Source organism: Nyctereutes procyonoides, unplaced genomic scaffold (assembly GCF_905146905.1).
Source record: "Nyctereutes procyonoides isolate TBG_1078 unplaced genomic scaffold, NYPRO_anot_genome, whole genome shotgun sequence".
In the NCBI taxonomy this organism is placed as follows: domain Eukaryota; kingdom Metazoa; phylum Chordata; class Mammalia; order Carnivora; family Canidae; genus Nyctereutes; species Nyctereutes procyonoides.
Window position 1 is genome coordinate 52,380,512 of NW_026575047.1, and position 19,305 is coordinate 52,399,816.

At 42.9% G+C, this 19,305-nt stretch overlaps 1 protein-coding gene across 1 annotated transcript in view; it reads right to left on the reverse strand.

Annotated features, from left to right (window-relative positions):
• Positions 1–19,305, reverse strand: part of PCSK6 (proprotein convertase subtilisin/kexin type 6) — a 182,069-nt gene that overhangs the window by 22,673 nt on the left and 140,091 nt on the right. The window contains 2 exon segments of the mRNA XM_055326425.1: positions 2,043–2,081; positions 2,243–2,422. Coding sequence (XP_055182400.1) covers positions 2,043–2,081; positions 2,243–2,422 — 219 coding nt within the window.

The following is a 19,305-nucleotide window of genomic DNA, read 5'->3' on the forward strand; positions in this document are numbered from 1 at the left end:
TCTCCCAGCCCTACTCCTTCCTACATTGGATTTCCACATGCTCTTTTATCTCAGGAAACCCAGAATTCACCACTACCATGGACTTCCACTAGCTATGGCCCTGGGGGCATAACTGTGGCCACCTCCTCTGTCCCCATTTCCAGGAGCAATGCTGGCTGAGAATATGACTGCTGCCCATCTGCATCATGGCTAACCTCTGCCTGGGCAGCTTTCCCACCAGCGCTGGGGAGGCACCCAACACCCCGCACAGGAGTCCTGTTCCTTCTTGGTAGATGGTTTGCCCGCTATCACCCTGGGATCCTTGCCGACTGTCTGGGTTGCTGGACTCCGTCTCTGCCTCTTGCTCACCTCTTCCCCTTTACCTCTTGTCCCTGGGAGAGCTGCCCGCCCCCCATCTCTGCCCTCATTGCAGTGCTGTGCTGGGGCCCCCAGTTTGCTGCCCCTGGGACCACTGCTCCATCAGACTCCCCCACCCCTTCCTGATGCACAGGCCCTAGGTGGAGAGCACACCAGGCTGTGCTCATCATCCCCATGTACCTCTGTCCATGACGAGCTCTCTGAATTCTTGAGAATCTTCTCCCCCATGTGACCACCCCTGCAAATTCCTGCTTCAACCCATCTTACTTCTGCTAAAGCTGCTGATAATAATCATAGGCCCACTTCAAAATCACCCTCTCTTTCCCTGAGCTTCTGCACTGGGGTTTATCTGGGACTGAGCTTCTCCTACAAGAGGCATGAGATGAGGAGCTTCATCGCACAAGCCCTTGATCGTGGAATCTAACATGGTTGCTTCCTCCTCCTCCCCCTCACTCCCTCCCTTCTTTCTCCTTCTTCTCCTCTTCTTCTTCTCTCCCACTGCTCTCCATACCACGCACCTTCCTAATCTCATGCCTCTCTTGCTCTTCCCCTGTCTCTGGTTCTTCCTGCTATTACTGGTCTGCCCGTCCCACTTGCCCCAAGACTGTAGGACCTTCCCTGAGAGTCAGGAACACATCCTATTCCCACAGAGACACCCTGTATCCATCTAGGCCATACTTGGGGGAGACTAAGTCACTTGGTCACTTGGGCTGCAGGGCAGTCTATTAGTGAGATTCCAGGACAGTGTAAGGTTAGAGTCAGTAGCAGATTTTAGGTGAAAAAAAAAATCAGTCCTTTATTAATAATTACTGAGTCTTGCCATCACTTATAAATCACAGGGGGAAACAGAGCAGATTAGTCCATACATAATTCAATGCTCCATTTTAAAGGAACTGTAGAAGAAATTTAAAATTGAATCAACCATAATTTATGTTCAATATGTATTGGTGGAATTCTGTTTTGTTACTTTTCTTTTTTCAGAAGCTATTAGATAACTCAAAACATCAATATCCTTAGATATCAGCCATCATTTATCAAGCAGCTGTAATATTTGGCTAAGGAAAATATGCCCAACCAGAAACACTTGGTTTCTCACAAATCACTGTGGGATGGTTCAGAGAAAAAGGAACCTAACATGCTAATCATGACTGTGCCTGGCCCAGTGGCTGGAAATATCTGAAGCCTTCTCCAGACTGCCATCTCTGTGCAGGGGGCTGAAAGGCCAGGACCAGGCCCTCTCCCCGACCCTGACAATGGTACAGCTGGAGAAGAGGGATTCATGTAAGGCATATTTACTTCCTGTGATATGCTTAACCTGGTTTTGGTGACATCAGTATCTACATAAGGTCCTGAGATCTTGCCCTGGGTCTTCATCTCCGCCCTCAAGGGTGATCAAGACCTCTACTGCTAGTGCCTTTCCTGGCTATGTTCATTCAACCCAACCTTCCTGGGCCCATTAGGACCCACATCCTTCCCACCTTCTGGCTACAGGCACAGAAAGTGGATGAACTTGAGAGGGTCAAGAGGCTGAGGCCAAAGATGAGGGAATTTGAGGGTAAGAGGGGGGGACCCAGGAGGAGGCTCACTTGCCATGTGGTGAGTCCCAGTTCTGGTTGGGCATATAGAACCTCTGTTTCTTGGCCTGGAAATGTTGGAGAATACTTACTGGTTTGAAGCATACTTACTGGTCTGTAAGATACTAGGAGAGCCGTGGGTGGAAAGAGCTGTGTGAGTGCAAATTACCATCATTATTACAACTTCCAGAAAAGAAGGAAGACCCACTATCATAATCCCCACCTTTGGCCAGGAATGGCCACATTTAAGAGCCACGGTGGAAAACCAAAACTCAGAGGCTGGCCATCAACTCTGGCTACATGTTCATTACCTGTGTAGTCCTCTTCATCCTCAGGAACCTCGGTCTGGGGCAGTGACAGAGCAGACTTGGGGGACTCCAGCACGGGGGCTGAGAGTTCCAGCATCCGAGAGCGTGACTGATGGGAGCTGAAGGTGGTGTAAGGATGCTCTGCTGTGCCATACAAGATGAGGCTCCATTCTTTCAATTTCCCTGAAAGGTACCAAGCCCAGGGTCACTGGCCAGTCATGAAACCTCCCACAGAAAGCTCCTGAGGTCCTTGGCCCAAGGCCTCCCGCACTCACAGAAGTGCCAGGCACAGGGGTCCCACTGGAGAGCTCCGCCCCCACTACCTCTCTTCCCAGTCACCCAAGGACCAGGGCCTTGTTCTCTGTGCCCCCCACCCCCGCCCCGTCTCACTGCAGCTCCCCCAACTGGCTCTCTTCCCCTTCTTGGAATATCCATAGAGTAGATCTGGGGCCTGGCCCCAAGCCTTGCCCCATCTGTTTCCAAATGGGACAGCTGGGTTACACCAAGGAGTCCTGCTATTTGGATCAATCACAGGAAGACCACAGGAAGACTGGTCTTGGGCTCCTTCCTGTGTAGCCAGCATGGGTGTGCAGGGAAGTGTGATGAGGTGACAGTGGTTGTGCAAACCCAAATGTCCTTAGACCTAGAGGGTGGGTACAGGGAGGAGGATGTCCTTAAGAATGGCAAGATGAATGGCACAGATGCCAGACTATGTGGGGGTGGGGGGCGTGAGAGGCATGCGGAGGGCAGGAGCATACCCAGTCATGCTGGGGGTGGAGCAAAGAGAAGGTGGGTAGAAGGGTCCCACCCCTTGCCATCGACCTTCATGTGGGAATGATGCCCCATGCTGCTAGGTTTTCCCAGGGGTAAAGAGAAGTGAGAAACCTGGCCCGCAATTTGCAGGTGAAATCTGGGATGTTAAAAAACAAAACAAAACGGGATCCCTGGGTGGCGCAGCAGTTTGGCGCCTGCCTTTGGCCCAGGGCGCGATCCTGGAGACCCGGAATCGAGTCCCACATCGGGCCCGGTGCATGGAGCCTGTTTCTCCCTCTGCCTGTGTCTCTGCCTCTCTCTCTCTCTCTCTGTGACTATCATAAATAAATTAATTAAAAACAAAACAAAACAAAACAAAACAAAAAAAACACTTCAGGGGCACCTGGGTGGCTCAGTGGTTGAGTGTCTGCCTTCTGCTCAGGTCATGATCCCAGGGTCCTGGGATGGAGCCCCATATCAGGCTCCTTGCTGAGCAGGGAGCCTGCTTCTCCCTCTCCCTGTGCCTGCTGCTTGCCCTGCTCATGCTCTGTCTGTCAAATAAATAAATAAAATCTTTAATAGACATGCATGTGGATCGACCCTGGTGCAGACCACAGGTCTGGGCATCTCTTCCTTAAGATCGTGTCCCTGAGCATTCAGAGCAGTGAGACCACGTTGAGGAGGTCACTGCTGTCCTTCTAGTGCAAAAGAGGGGCCAAGGTCCAGTGTGACCAGCAGGGGACACACTCCTCATGCTCATGGACTCACTGTAGCTTCAGGGCCACACACAATCATCTAGCTGTGAGCCACTTCAATGAACCCTTGTGACCAGCCACCGGACCCAAGCTGGGAACAGTGTCTTTGCCAGCTTCATGTCTGTGTCAGCTGGGACAAATCTCTGTCTTCCTCTTCATTTTCCATCATTGGTCTTATTGGCAATCAGAATGCTTTAGGTGAGGGAAATTAGTGCTCTCATTCTTAACTATTGATTTATGTTTTTATCGTCACTTCTGCTCATATTACTCTACTTCTTTGCTCTGAATGGCAGGCCATCTGCCCTTAGATATCCGCCTATACACTATTTTTGCAATGTGGGTGGTTCTGCTGGTATAACTTGATACTTTGTTTGAATCCCAGGAATATCATACTCTCCCTAAATCCTAGAACAGGAGGCTCCCACTTGTCCACATACTCCAGGAACCTCTGGGCAGTAATCCATACTGCCCCCTAGGTGCTACGTGGAGGACAGAGGCAGGACAGGTCTGCACATACTAGGCCACACTCTGGTGCTGCTCTAAGTGGTGTCTGATGTTGATTCAGTTACACGACATGGCACATACCACACTCTAGCTAACCAAGGTCCTAAGCCCCCCAAAGCCTGCAGCCCTCCAACTTCCCAAGTCAGGCCCTGCATCACGTGGGCCTCTCCCAGCCTGGCCAGAGCAGGATGATGCAGGTCCTTCAATTTGCAAAAACATTCCTGATCTACTTGCTAGTACACAGACTTCCAAAGGGCCTGGTTCTTCTAGACACTCCAAGGCCATTTCCTGAACACATGCCTAACATGAACCACACAGTTGATGGCACCATGAGAAGTACTTTGCACGGGTACAAGTGCAGAAAACACAGTCCCTGGTTATGAATTATCATCTGTTCTCAACCTCTGAAAACCAAATTAGAGACACATTTCAAAACCACAAAGGAGCCTGGGCACATTAACTGCAGGGCAAGGAGCTGATGGAAGCAGGAGCATGAGGACCACACGACAGGGAGCAAAGCTCTGTAAGCTGTCATTTGAGTCAGGATCTGTTTCCACCCTGTATTATGTCTCTAAAAACACCCACCAAAGGTTGTTGCCACTGAAATTAGGTTCATATTTTCAGAAACAGTTTGGGTAGGACAAAAAAAGAGAGGCCACTCTGAGCTCAGGATCAGCACCCCACCCCATAGAGGGAGGGAGCGCAGAAGGAATTACAAGAAACCAAGACTGTAGATCCTAAGATTTCTCATCACAGGGAAAAAAAAAAATCAAAGTTTTTTTTCCTTTTGCACGTGTGTGTGGATGTGCATCTATATGAGACGATGGATAGTAACCAAACTTATTGTGGTAACTGGTCACAATATATATAAGCCAGGTCATTATTCTGTACACCAAAAACTTGTGCAGTGCTGAGTGTCAGTCATATCTCAATAAAACCGAAAGGAAAAAAGGAAAAGAAATTTAAGAAACTAGCAGTAGGAGCTGCCTTGAAGGGAAGTTTAGGGTTCAGGAAGAGAAAAGAGACTTCATTTTTACTGTATTCCCTTGGGGACTGTTTTATTTTTTTAAGCCACAGCATATATAATTTAAGAAGAAATTTAGATTAAGAAAAAAAAAGTGGTTGTAGAGTCATAGAAAAAACATTTAAAAAACTGTAGTATTCAGGGCTTTTGGTTTATGTTTCTGAATAAGTAATACATACGAATAGCTCAAAATCCAAAGGTGTAAAAGGGGAAACAGCAGAGTCTCCCTCCAGCCCTGTCTTTTGGCCACCATCTCTCTTACCACAGGTGATGCACTTACTCGTTCTTATGCGTCCTTCCAGAGGCATTTTATTCTTTACCAAGCAAGTATAAGCATATGTGCATATATCCGCCCCCCTTCCCTTTATTAACACACCCCGTAGAGCCTTCTGCACCTTGCTTTTTCTGTGAACAATACATCTTGGTGACCTTCTCATCACTGTATCAGAGAGATGTTGAGCCATTTGCTTAATGGTCCCAACTGATGGGCAGTTAGGTTGTTTTTAATTTGCAATTACAAACAGTGCTGTGGGGCGCCCGGGTGGCTCCCTCATTAAATGCCTTGGCTCAGATCACGATCTCCCTGTTCTGGGATCAAGTCCCTCACTGCTGTTCAGCAGGGAGCCTGCTTCTCCCTCTCCCGTTGCCCCTCCCCCGCTCCTGCTCACTCTCTATCTCAAATAAATAAATAATCTTAAAACAAACAAACAGGGATCCCTGGGTGGGGCAGCGGTTTGGCTCCTGCCTTTGGCCCAGTGCGATCCTGGAGACCCGGGATCGAATCCCACATCAGGCTCCCGGTGCATGGAGCCTGCTTCTCCCTCTGCCTGTGTCTCTGTCTCTCTCTCTCTCTCTCTCTCTCTCTGTGACTATCATAAAATAAAATTAAAAAAAAAAAAAAAAAACAAAAACAAAGCCCAAACAGTGCTATAACCTTGGTCACAAGAGGAGGGATCCAGGGAGGGAGAAGAGGTAGAAAGAAGTTCCAGCCTGTGACCAGGTTCCCAGTCCCAGCTCCTTCCATGCTCACCATCGCCAGAGTCTGCCCTTGCTTTGGGGAGATGAGACATATAGGCATAGAAAAAAACACAGAAAAATAGGACATCATATGGGGGGGGGGGGCTATGCCAAACCAGGGACTGCATCCATCCTCAACAGAACTGCAGGAGGATTTCAAAATATTGGCCTGCTTTTGACAGAGCATTTAACCAGAAAATATTCTTCACCATTCAAGATACCATGCATGCTTGTTCAAGTTTACCCTGACAAAAACTCAACTGCTACCATTAATTCCTTAATTTCCAGGAGAAGGGGTCTTAAAAGATATCCAAATTCTTTGGTTTTTCTTCCCATCAGATTCCTGAGACTGTAGAAGAATGACAAATCCACCTGCCTAACCACTTGGGGCCGGCACCGCCAGGATTCTGCCTCCAAATGTCACCAGCAAGCCCAGGCAACAAGAATTGTGTGAGAGGCAGACAGTAATCCTGGCTGATGCCAATACATGGCTTTATCATCATTCACTATCTTCAGTGCAGCGTTTCCCCTCAATGAATTGAATTGGTAATGAACAAACAGGATTATTCCTATTATTCAAAGGAAGAACCAGCATTAAGGGAAGACTAAGGTTGAATTCACCAATAGGAAAGTACCAGCAGTAATGAAGCTTTTCTCTGTCCGGCATTTGGAATGAAGCATTAAAAATCCTTGAGAGGGGAATTTACAATTGGAGACAAAGAGGGTAGAAGTGGGGGAAAGGTTTTGTTAGGCTAAGGACTCTGAGCTAATACTTTAGAATTCTTAGGTTTTCTTTGGCCATAAGAAGTTATTAACAATAAAGAATTTATTAATCCTCCCCCCACCCTTATATTGAAAATATGCAAAAAAAGAAAAAAAAAGAAAAGAAAATATGCAGGGAGCAATTCTTTAGTCAAAACATAGTAAAGAAAGAGATGTCTGGGAAAAAAAAAAATCAAGAAATACTTTTCAGTTTCACCCCCTAGTGAAGTTTTTTTGTGAGGGCCAAAGAACCTGATTTGCAAAGTTTATGAAGTTTAATGAAGAGGATTTGGTGAAAGGAATAAAGAAAGCTTACCACCCTCTGTTTATAAAAATATACAAAAACACTTTAAAGGGGGGATTTTATGGTATGTGGATTATATTTCACTATACTTCAATAAAGCTATTATATGAAATACTGTGAATATATATATTTATACACACACATGTGTCTATTATACATACACAGAGAGAAACCGAACATTCACTCAATAAATTTAACATATCATTAAAAATGCACTTTAGACCCACATTATGGCAACTAAAAGGGAGGAAAATAAAGGGAATATAGGAAATGATCTGGAAAGGACAAGGAAGAGTGTACACCTGTGTGTGCTCACCCTCAGAGCCCAATGTAAGACAGGGTAGATGATCCTGTAGTCATAAAAACCATTAAAGATGATATTTTCAGTACCAGGAAAAGGATCTAAGAATCCTAGGTTCCAGTGTTCATTTAAATGAAGGGTAGAGGGCTCCTGGGTGGCTTAGTCAGTTAAGCACCTGCCTTCAGCTCAAGTCATGAGGGATTGAGCCTGGCATCAGGCTCCCTGCAGGAAGTCTGCTTCTCCCTCTGCTTAGGTCTCTGCCTCTCTGTGTCTCTCAAGAATAAACAAGATCTTTAAAAAATAAATAAATAAATAAATAAATAAATAAATAAATAAATAAATAATAGAAACAAATATAAATTTGGTGAAGAATAATTGTCCTGTACAGCAATGCACAAAATCGTATTTTCTTCTTTTTTTTTTTAACAATTTTTTAAAAGATTTATTTATTTATTTATGATAGACATAGAGAGAGAGAGAGGCAGAGACACAGGAGGAGGGAGAAGCAGGCTCCATGCTGGGAGCCCCATGAGGGACTCGATTCCGGGACTCCAGGATCGCGCCCAGGGCCAAAGGCAGGCGCTAAAGCGCAGAGCCACCGAGGGATCCCCGAAATCGCATTTTCCTTAATGGCACCAATAAGGTTAGATAGGAAATGCTCAAATACCATCTTTTTCATATTTTTTACTTTTTTTCAAAGTAATGAATTAATAGTTTGCCAAGTCAAGTAAGCTACATAGTTTTTTTTTTTTTAAGCTACATGGTTTAGACCAAAGACAGAAGTCCTTCATGTCACTCGCCCCTACCTCTCTGAGTCCATCCCTCAACACAGCATCTTTTCATACTTTGAGCATGTGTTCTAGCATTTAGTACCACATTGCTTGATTAAATGTTCATATGCTATATCCTAGTTTCTCAGTTTTAGACACCATCCAGTGACAACCTACCTAAGACATGGAGAAGCCCCACTCTCACACCATCCCTCACACACTCATGTCCTCTCCAAATCCCCAACACTCTGTTAACACCATTTCTTACTGGGTCAGCATTTAGTGTCTTCCCCACCCCACTCTCATTTCATTTTGTGGGAGATTTCCTCAGGTCTTCTAACCTATCAATTGACTTTCTAATTTTTGCCTCATGTTTAAAATTTTCAAGGCATTGATCTGGTTCTTCCAATGTTCTTTTCTCAAAATGAATAAATCTGTTCTTGTTTTATAGATGAAATATTTTCTTTTATCTTCCTTGAGGACACCTATGAGATAACAGAATTTATATCCTGGTCTCTGTTTTAGTTCTTGGCACAGAGCTCCTGAGAACCTTGTCATTTCCTGATTGGGAAGAGCAATAGGAGCATCTTTTGTTATAATATTTGCCTTTGACCCTGTTCCTGACTCAGTACTAACATCCTTGTAAATTCCTAAGTGATAAGAGCACTAGGAGCATCCTTTGTTCTACGAAGGGGACTTGGGGTGGGCTCCTGGATGGGGGCTGGTCACCAAAAGGACCAAGCTATGATTAGAAGCTTGGAATTTTCAGCCCTGTCCCCCACTTCTCTAGAGAGGGGAGAAAAATAAAGTCAGTTACTGATCATACCTACATGAGGAAGCCTCCTTAAAATCTCAATAGTATGTGGTCTGGTGAGATTCTAGGTGGGCAAATACATCCATACCAGGAGGGTGACACACCCTAACTCTGCAGGGACAGAAGCTCCTGCTCTTGGGACCCTCCCAGACCTCACCCTTCCTGTGTATCTCTTCATCAGTCTATTCATCTGTATCTTTTATCACTTCCTTTAATAAACTGGGGAAGTGTAAGTAAATGCTTCCCGACATTTTGTGAGCTGTCCTAGCAAATCAACAGACTCCCAAGAGGAGTTCTTTAGAACACCAATCTACACCAATCTACAGTAGATCAAAATCACCGGTGGTAACCTGAACTTGTTATTGGCATCTGAAGTGTATATGAGTGTGTAGGTGTGGTAGGCAGTCTTGTGGGACTGAGCCCTTAAGCTGTGAGATCTGATGCTATCTCTGGGTAGTTGGTATCAGAATTGAGTTAAATTATAGGACACCCAATGGGCGTGACTAAGAATTGTTTGTTGTGGGAAAAACCACACACTTGGTGACTAGAAGTGTCAGAGGTGAAATGTTCTGTGTGAATAGTAAAGGAGATATACAGGAGAAAAACACAGTAGGAAATAACTGAAGTTTTCCCTATTCAGGGGAGGAATAACTAAAATTTTCTGTTTTATACTAGTAATAATAGTTTTTCTAAAGTTTTCTTTCGCTGCCGACTTGCTCTTTCCCCTCCAAGCTTCTTCTCTGCTAGGGTTTGTTTCTAGGTTACTGTTGGGTAATTTCCTCAAAAGTCTGGTGGTCCCTGAGGTGGTCTTTTCATATCGGTAGTAAGGTACTAAAAAGCTGACTGGAAGCTCTGTGTGTTAGAATATGGAAACACACTTTTTGTTTGTTCATTCATTTTGTATATAGCAAACTTGCTAGCTTGTACAATATGAGAAAAAAATGTTATCATAGTGTATAAGGTGGCTCAGATATAAACAATGCTTACATAGTATATGTAAATACTTCCCATCAGAACAATGGAGGTCAGAGGAAAATGTAATATCTTTATTGTGCTGAAATCTGAAATTAAAAAAAAATACTGCTGGAGCACCTGAGTGGTTGAGCATCTATCTGCATTTGGCTCAGGTTGTGATACCAGGGTCCTGGGTGGGATCAAGTCCCCCCTGCTCAGTGGGGAGCCTGCTTCTCCCTCTGCCTATGTGTCTGCCTCTCTCATGAATAGACAAAACAAAACAAAACAAAATACTGCCAAACCCTGGGATGCGTAGGTTGAGCCTCTGACTCTTGATTTTGGCTCATGTCATGGTCTCAGGGTCATGAGATTGAGCCCTGGGTTGGGCTCCGCACTCAGTGTGGAGTCTGCTTGAGATTCTCTCTCTTCTCAACTCTACACCTCCCCCATTCTCTGTCTCTCAAATACATAAATAAATAAAATATTTAAAAATAGTTTTAAAAAATACTGCCAACCCAAAACTCCATATCTGGTAAAAATAGCATTCAAAACTGGGTAGAGTCATGGAAACATCATGAGGGTTTATTCAAACCACAAAGTCAATGTATCAACAAATGAATATACACATTTTTAAAAACAAGCAAATAAAATTGGTTTAAATAAAGACATTTTGAAATAAATCCAAGCTAAGCAAACTCATGACCACCAGGCCAACATGATAAGAAATGATAAAGGCAATGCTTTAAGCAGATGGAAATTGATACCAGATAAAAAAACTGGATCTCTAGGAAAGAATAAAGAGCACCAGAAATGGAAATACATGAATAAATAAAAAAAAAAAGAGCCACTTTTTTCCTTCTCTTACTTTCTTTAAAAGACAAAGCCTCCTAAAGTAAAAATATCACTATAAAATAGAGTTGGTAATACATACAGAGGTGAAATATATGACACAATCATAGCAGAAAGTTGGGAGTAGAGGGGAACAGAAAAACTGTAGTTAGGTTCTTACATTTATAAAGTGTGAAGTCATGTGATATCAATTCTAAATAAACTGTAATGTAATGAGGATACCTATTGTAATCCCTAGAGTGACCACACAAATATGGCTAAAAGGACAATAAAATAAATAAATGTAATATTCAAAATTATTTAATACCCCCCCAAAAGGCAGAAAAAGAGAAACCATTTTTTTAAGGGGGGCCAAAGGATAGGGAGAGAAAATCTTTTTTTTTTTTTTAAAGCTTTTATTTATTTATTCATGAGAGACACAGAGAGAGAGATAGAGGCAGAGACACAGGCAGAGGGAGAAGCAGGCCCCATGCAGGGAGCCCGACATGGGACTCGATCCCAGGTCTCCAGGAGCACACCCCGGGCTGAAGGCAACACTAAACCACTGAGCCACCAGGGCTGCCCAGGGAGAGAAAACCTTAAGCTGACTCTGTGCTCAGCTCGGAGCTGGACCTGGGGTTCGATCTCACAACATTGAGATCACAACCTGAGTTGAAATCAAAGGTCAGACGCTCAACCAACTGAGCCACCCGAGCGCCCCGAAGAGAAATCTTTTTGCTTAATGTTGAATGTGAAATTTTCATATTTATGTTCTTGAGTGAGACTGGCTGAAAATTCTCCATAATGTGCTGTTGGGATTTGGCACCAAGGATACACAGGCTTCATTCAACTACTGGGGACTGTTTCCCTTTTTTCCACTGTGTGAAAGAGTTTATGGAATATTGGTGTTATTTCTTCCATTTGAATGTTTAGTGGAATTTGCCAGTTCATCTATCCAGCCTTGGAGTTTCTTTTAAATTACAGAAACAATTTCTGAGGATAATTTTAGTCTTTATTTTTTTTCTTGTGTCAATTTTACCAAGTTGTATTTTTTTCTTGGAATTTGCTCATTTTACTTAAAATTTCTTTCTTTCTTTCCTTGCTTTTCTTTCTTTTGTCACAAAGTTGTTTATAATACCTTCTTACAATAGCTTTAATGTATACAGGATTTGTAATAATGTTCCTCATTTTCGTTCCCAAAATAATATATTCTGTTTTTTCCCTTGATTGGTCTTCCTAGAGGCTTATCAATTTTATGTATTTCTTCAAAGAACCGGTTTGTGGTTTCTTTGATTCTCTCTTCCATATCTTTGTTTTCTATTTTATTAACTTCTGCTCTTAAAAAATTTTTCCTTCAAAAAAATTTTTTTTCCTTCTTTTTGCTTTCTTTGCATTGATGTTGTTGGTCTTTCTCTACCATCGTAAGTTGAGATGCTTAGTAAATTAATTTCCAGCCTTTCCTCCTTCCTAGTACATGCAGTTAGAGCCATAAATTTCTCTCTCTCCACTGCTTTATTGGCATCCCACTTGTTTGCATATGTACTATTTTTATCATCATGTAGTTCTACATATTTTCTAATTTAAATTATAGTCTTTTTCCTTAGATGAATTATTTCTTTATTTTTAAGATTTTATTTGAGAGCAGCAAGAGAGCACACAAGCAGCAGGGGCGCAGTGGGTGATGGGGTGGAGATGCAGGCTCCCTGCTCAGCGGGAAGCCTGATGTGGAGCTCTATCCCAGGACTCCCCCCCCACCCCCCCACCACCCCCCACCCCCGCCCCAAGATCATGACCCAAGCGGAAGGCAGACACCTAACTGACTACCCACTAGGGAGCCCGACACTTGTTATTCAGAAGTGTTTTCAATTTCCAAGTGCATGAGCTTTTCCTAGTTATCTTTTTATTTTGATTTTTAACTTAAGTATAATGTCAGAGGACAGGGTTTATATGCTACCAATCCTTAGAAATATGCTAAAGCTTGCCAAATAGTCCACTATGTGGCCAATTTTCATGAATATTCCATTTATGCTTGAAAAGAAATCCTATTCTTCAGTTGGTGGATACAACACACCAACAGACCCATTAGACCTTGGATGTCAGTTGTGATGTTCAAATCCTGTATTCTTACAGGATTGCTGTTTTACTCATCAAATATATTTGAAGCATATTAAATCTCCTACCTTGTGTGTGAGTTTGTTTATGTGAGTTTTTTTTTCTCTTTGTAGTTTTAACAGCTTTTTGCTTCCTATATTTTGAGGCCATGTCAGAAGTGAAACAAATCTTTTATCAACGTGTAGTAATACTCTTTAGTTCTAACGATGCCTATCGTCCTGACATTCCTGCTCATCTGATATTAATATAACTACACCAACTTTCTTTTGGTTGGTATTTGCTTGCTATGTCTTTTCTCATCTGCTTTACTTTGAACTTTTTTTTTTCTGTTTTAGATACCATTCCTTAAGAGTTCTATGGGTCAGTCCCAGCAGGAACCAGACAGCATAATTAAACTGGGATAATCTACAGAGGCTTCAATAAAGAGGCTATTTACAAAGGTGTGAGCAGAACAAAATAAAGCCACAACTTTGGATAGTGAAGTTCTCTGGGGCTAGTAACAGAATGTGTGTTAAGCCCTTAGGTGTACTATACTACGGCAAAGGGAGGGCAGGGCTGTGACCCTGAGAGGGATGCTGGCTGCTGAGGGCAGCTGAAGGGAAAAAAAAAAAAAAAAAAACAAAAAAAAACACAAAACCTCATAAATAATTCCTTCCCTCCATTCTCCTGTGGTGTTTTCCCTCCGCTGAACTCAACTGTAAGCCACAGGCAAAGAGTCTGTGATTAGGCCAGCCTCCTTATGCAGAGTAGGGTGGAGAAGAATAGAGAATGGAGCTGGTGGGCATGGGAAACACACTTGATGCAACAGCAAATATATCTTTTAAAAATCTAATATGATAATTTTTGTCTTCTAAAACAAAGCCATTGGTCTATTTACCTTTATTGAAACTATTGACAATTGGACTCATTTTGAACCACTTTTTTTGTGTGTTCTACCATTGGCTTCTTTTCTTTTCTTTTCTTTTCTTTTCTTTTCTTTTCTTTTTTTTTTTTTTTTTTAAACTTTCTGTGCCTCTGAGGTCCCAGATTTATGCAGATGCAACTTCCCAGATCCAGCAAATACCCTAGGGCACAAGCCACCATTATTACTCCATTGGCCTCTCTGTCAACATTTCAATCAGCATTTAAAATTTTTTTCTGTGGGCAGGCAAGATACTTGGTCTTCGTATTGTTGGAGGTAGGGTTCTATAACATCTTTTAACATTTCGGTTCTGTCTTTGATTTGGGGTAATTTGTCAGCAATTTAGAAAAACCTTACACTAAAAAAAAAAAAAATCCAAACATTATGGAGAAAATCAAATCCTAAACAAACTGGGAATGAAAAAAAAAAAAAGAATTATCAGAACTCTGGAGGAAAAATTTAAGATTATCTGTAAAGAATTAAAGGTCAAATAGCATACCAGAAAAAATATTTAGAGGAACTATCTCACACCATGGGTTATTACATCTGTGGTTTACCTGGAGTACTTTTTAGCTTAATAATGATAGTACTGAGACCTCTTGGGACAGAAACAAAAATGGCAATTTTCTGAAGAAAAAATATACTTTGTACACAAACATTTGAAAAGGTATTCATCCTCACTAGTAATTATCACAGTGCAAATTAAGGAAAGATATCATTTATTTACTCTAGAGCTGGCCCGTGAGTATGCCTGGTGAGATTGTAAATTGGTTCAATTATTTTGAAAAGCAAATTAGTGATACCCATCAAAAAGTAAATATGCTTCCATCTCTAATTTGTCCCAGTGTCTTACTTCTGGTGAATGATCTCCAGAAAATAATTTTTTAAGGTTTTTCTATTTATTTATTCATAGAGACACACAGAGAGAGAGAGAGAGAGGCAGAGACACAGGCAGAGGGAGAAGCAGGCTCCATGCAGAGCCCAACATGGGACTTGATCCAGGGTCTCCAGGATCACGCCCTGGGCTGCAGGCGGTGCTAAACCGCTGTGCCACCAGGGCTGCCCTCCAGAAAATAATTTTAAATTTAGGAGAAGCTTTCTGCACGAAGCTGTCTATTTATAAGAGAAAAAAAGGAAAACAGCCTATATGTCCAACAATAGATGTATAGCTTAAATAAATTACAGCATTTCTACTTGGTGAAGTTTTATTTATTTAATGTGGTTTTTTTTAATACTTTATTTATTTATGAGAGACACAGAGAGAGAGAGGCAGACACACAGGCAGAGGGAGAAGCAGGTTCCATGCAGGAAGCCCGACATGGGACTCAATCCCGGGTCTCCAGGATTGGGCCCTGGGCCGAAGGCAGGCGCTAAACCGCTGAGCCACCCGGGCTGCCCGGTGAAGTTTTATTTAAAAAAATACAAAATGCTGCTTACAAAGGATATATGACATTAAAAAGTGCTTGATATGCAAGTAACAAAAAGAAATACAAAGTTAGGAATGCAGTACTCTCTGAACTCTGTAAAATGTCAGGAAAAAAAATAAGTAGAAATTATAGATATACTTTTGAATATGACATGTTGCTGAAAAAAGTAATAAAGTTAAGTGTTCAAAAACTAAATGCATTTATATATTGGATAATAGATCTTGTTGCCAGAATGTTGGGCAGCACAGACAGGATGAACCTCAAGCTATGTCTTTTTTTTTTTTTTTAAGATTTTATTTATTTATTCATAAGAATACACAGAGAGGAGAGAGAGAGGCAGAGACACAGGCAGAAGGAGAAGCAGGCTCCATGCAGGGAGCCCAACTTGGGACTCGATCCTGGGTCTCCAGGATCATGCCCTGGGCCAAAGGCAGTGTTAAACCACTGAGCCACCCCGGCTGTCCTCAAGCTAAGTCTTTGTACTAAGTGCTGATGCCATCTGGAGGAATCTGAGAAAGGGGTTTCAGAAGCCCTCTTTCTCTCCTCACATCACTTCATTTTTCATTTTCAGCACATTTAGAATTTTATTTGCAACTGTGAAATATTAAATAAAACTGTCATCTTTGTGTTATGTTCACTATCAGGAGACACAGAACCAAGTGGCCAATGCCATGATTCATAACCACACACAGCAGCGGTTGGGTTGTACTGTCACCTACATAAGTGGGAATCTATACTTTTTTGCTTAAACTAGGAGACCTGGGGAATGATGCCGCTTGCTCTTTGCAGTCCCTTGGACAAAAGGAAGGAAGGCAAAAAGACCAGCTGGAACACTGAGCCCTAGTGAAGCAAAAGAGGTTAGAAGTGAGACTTTTGGAGAGTGGTGCATATGCTGACTGTTTGGAAACCTTACTGAGCTCTTTGGTCCCATTTCAAGAGAAGCAGGAGTGATACTCTAATTGCACTTTCCGGAAACGAAAGAGTTCAGTCACAAACTTGAAAGCTGGCACAGAAGGCACGTGATTTCAATCTGACTTCCTTTCTAGCCGCCAATGCAAGTTAGATTGAGCCATTGATCACAGATTGCAAAATTTCAACTCATCTTGCAAACGGAGATGAGCTCAAAACAGATGTCAATTAGAGAGGAGTCAGTAAAACAACAATAAAATGAGAACAGCTCTTGTCTCAGGAAAAAAGCAATGCATGAAAGAGCTAACTGAAAGGAAATTAAAAAAAAAAACCCATGGAACTTTTTATGATTAAGAAAAAAGGAAAAAAATAGTCACACAAAAGAGACTAATTTCTTCCACTTTTAACCGATTATTAAATGTTTCACTGAGTGTGCACAGACAAAAACAGAGTTGATTAAAATTATATGAGCTCTTGATTTAAACAAGGTTCATGGATGCACGCACATTCACTCAACAAATAGTCGTTGACTATGCTCAGCACTCGGGCTGGGACGGGAGGAGAGAAAAGCCCTAGTGCAGCACTTCCAAAGGCAAACTTTGCCCAGTCACACTTGACCCGTTCTAAATTGATCCTCTCTCCCTCTCCAATATTTCTTACAGATTATTGAAACTCATGTTTGATCTGCCACCTGAATATGTATGTGCTTTAGCCTAGGTTCCCTAGAAAATGGGAGGCCAAGCCTATGGGGCTGAGGCTTTATGGGGAGGCATAATCCCAGGGCAACAAGAGTGAGGCGGAAAGGTCTTTGGCAGGGAAGGGGGGTGGGGACACCAAGCTGGCTCCAGCTTCACAACAAAACAGCAGGGCACTTGGCCAGGGGAAGAGCTGATCTCCTGTCTCTCATTGCGCATTTCCTGGTCTATCACCTGTCCCCTCCAGGCAGCCAGATACTGGGGAGCCCAGATGCCACACCTCCTCTAGAAGTGGAAAGAAAAGTCACAGCTTCCCCAAGTCTTGCTGGGTGGGAAGGACCTGACTCCCTAGGACCATTGCAGCTTCTACCTGTGTGCAAATACCTGTGCACTAGCCTAGCCTTCACCTGGGCTAGGACACAGGTGTTCACGCAATGAGGAGATAAACTGGGGGCCAGACCTCTCCACTAGGCAGAGGGGCTGATAGAGCCAATCTGGAGAGACACGTAAGAGGTCCAGCATGCCATTTATGGAGTAAAATGCAATCATTACATGTGCTTGGAGGTAGAAGGCACAAACTATCATGAGCAATATTTGAAAAGAATCTTTTCCCCTAGGCTTTCTCTGGTCTTCCATTCAAGTGAGCATAGCACCTTTGTAAGACACTGTATAATGGTAAAAGGCAGACTTGTAGAATTTGGTGCACATGACACACACTTACCACCGAGAAATATGTGTTGGTGATCTTAATATTTCAGGCACTATGGTCAAACACTGATCAAAACTTTTTAAAAATCCTCATGAGGTATTTGTTTCATATAAAATTTTCCTACATTTGAATCTCAACCAGGCCCGTGAAATAATACTACTATAATATTAATAAGTATTCTTATTCCTATCACACACATATGCAGTAATGGAGACCGAGACAGGTTCCGTGACCAAGCCAGCAAGTGGCCCTGTTGGAACTCAGACCACACACCTGCCAGACCCTCTGTTCTGGGCTCACTCCAAAACAGGTCCCAACACCTGAATCCTGTGCCCCGACTCCAAATTATGTGGCAGCCTGGCCTTCCTCACACTGCCCACCTGGTCATAGTCAAGTCAACTGGACTGTGGATGGGGTCTGATCTTCATAGCTTATCTGTAACCCTATAGCTTATTCTGCAGGTTTTGGCAAATGCACTTAAATTCTTCCTGGACTTCTTTGATCTCACCCCAGCTTCAACTTTCACGTTTGTGCTAAGGAGAGAGGCAGAGATGGGATTCCACAGACGTGAGCAGGTGGACTTGGGTGTACTGGGCTGAGCTCCAAAGAAAGCCAAGATGTGTGAGAACTCTTAAATGGCTCGGGCCCTGGGGACGCACCACGCACACACACAAAGGCCACTGAAAAGCCAGTCAGTTTGTCGGGTAGTATCTCCTCACAGCAGTTTTGAAACCAAGCTGTTGGTTAGCAAGTTTTGGTTTCTTTTGTTGGGAAAAAAAAGCATTGCTTAAGAAGAAGAAAGAAGAGAAATGTACCTGCTGAGTTCAAGACTTGAAAGAGTTTCTCATTAGGTCTGTTGACTAAATGGTGATCCAGGGTGCCCTCAGCACAGCAAGCCTGGATTCTGTTGTTTCCAAATTCCTGGGTTCTCCAGAAAAGCAGAGCCAGTTTAATCTCCCTCAAAGGCACTGAGACAGGTCTCTGCCAGTTACCTCTGGGCTTGAACTTACCCAGAGGGCAAAAAGACCATTTCCTAAAGGCTGTGGTTAGAGCCTATGCTTGTAGCAAGTGAGGGCAGCCTCAGGGACCTGAGTTTCCAGAACAACCCACCATATGCCAGGTTGTGCTAGAAAAGTTTGCTCCCATCAGGTGCTCACAACATGCCTAGGAGAGAATTATTACTCCCAAGGTCCCCCAGACGGTAGCTGGTAGAGCCAGTACTGGGTTCCAGGCCTTCCTACTTCCACATTCATTTTCTTTTCACCAAATCACACTGTGATCCCAGTACAGAATACCACGGATGCTCTGGTATTTGTTCTGCAATCCCTAGAACTTCTACTTGTTGGCTTGCTATCACTATATTTACTCTTCTGTGTTTTCATTTATGTTTTCTTCAATTACGACAATCTTTTGTTCACTGATTATTTATATTTTTTTCTTTATGAACTGTCTTTTTGGGCTCTTTTGCTGATTTTTCTCCTGGGGTGCATTGTGTATTTTTGGTGATTTGTAAGCACTCTTTATATA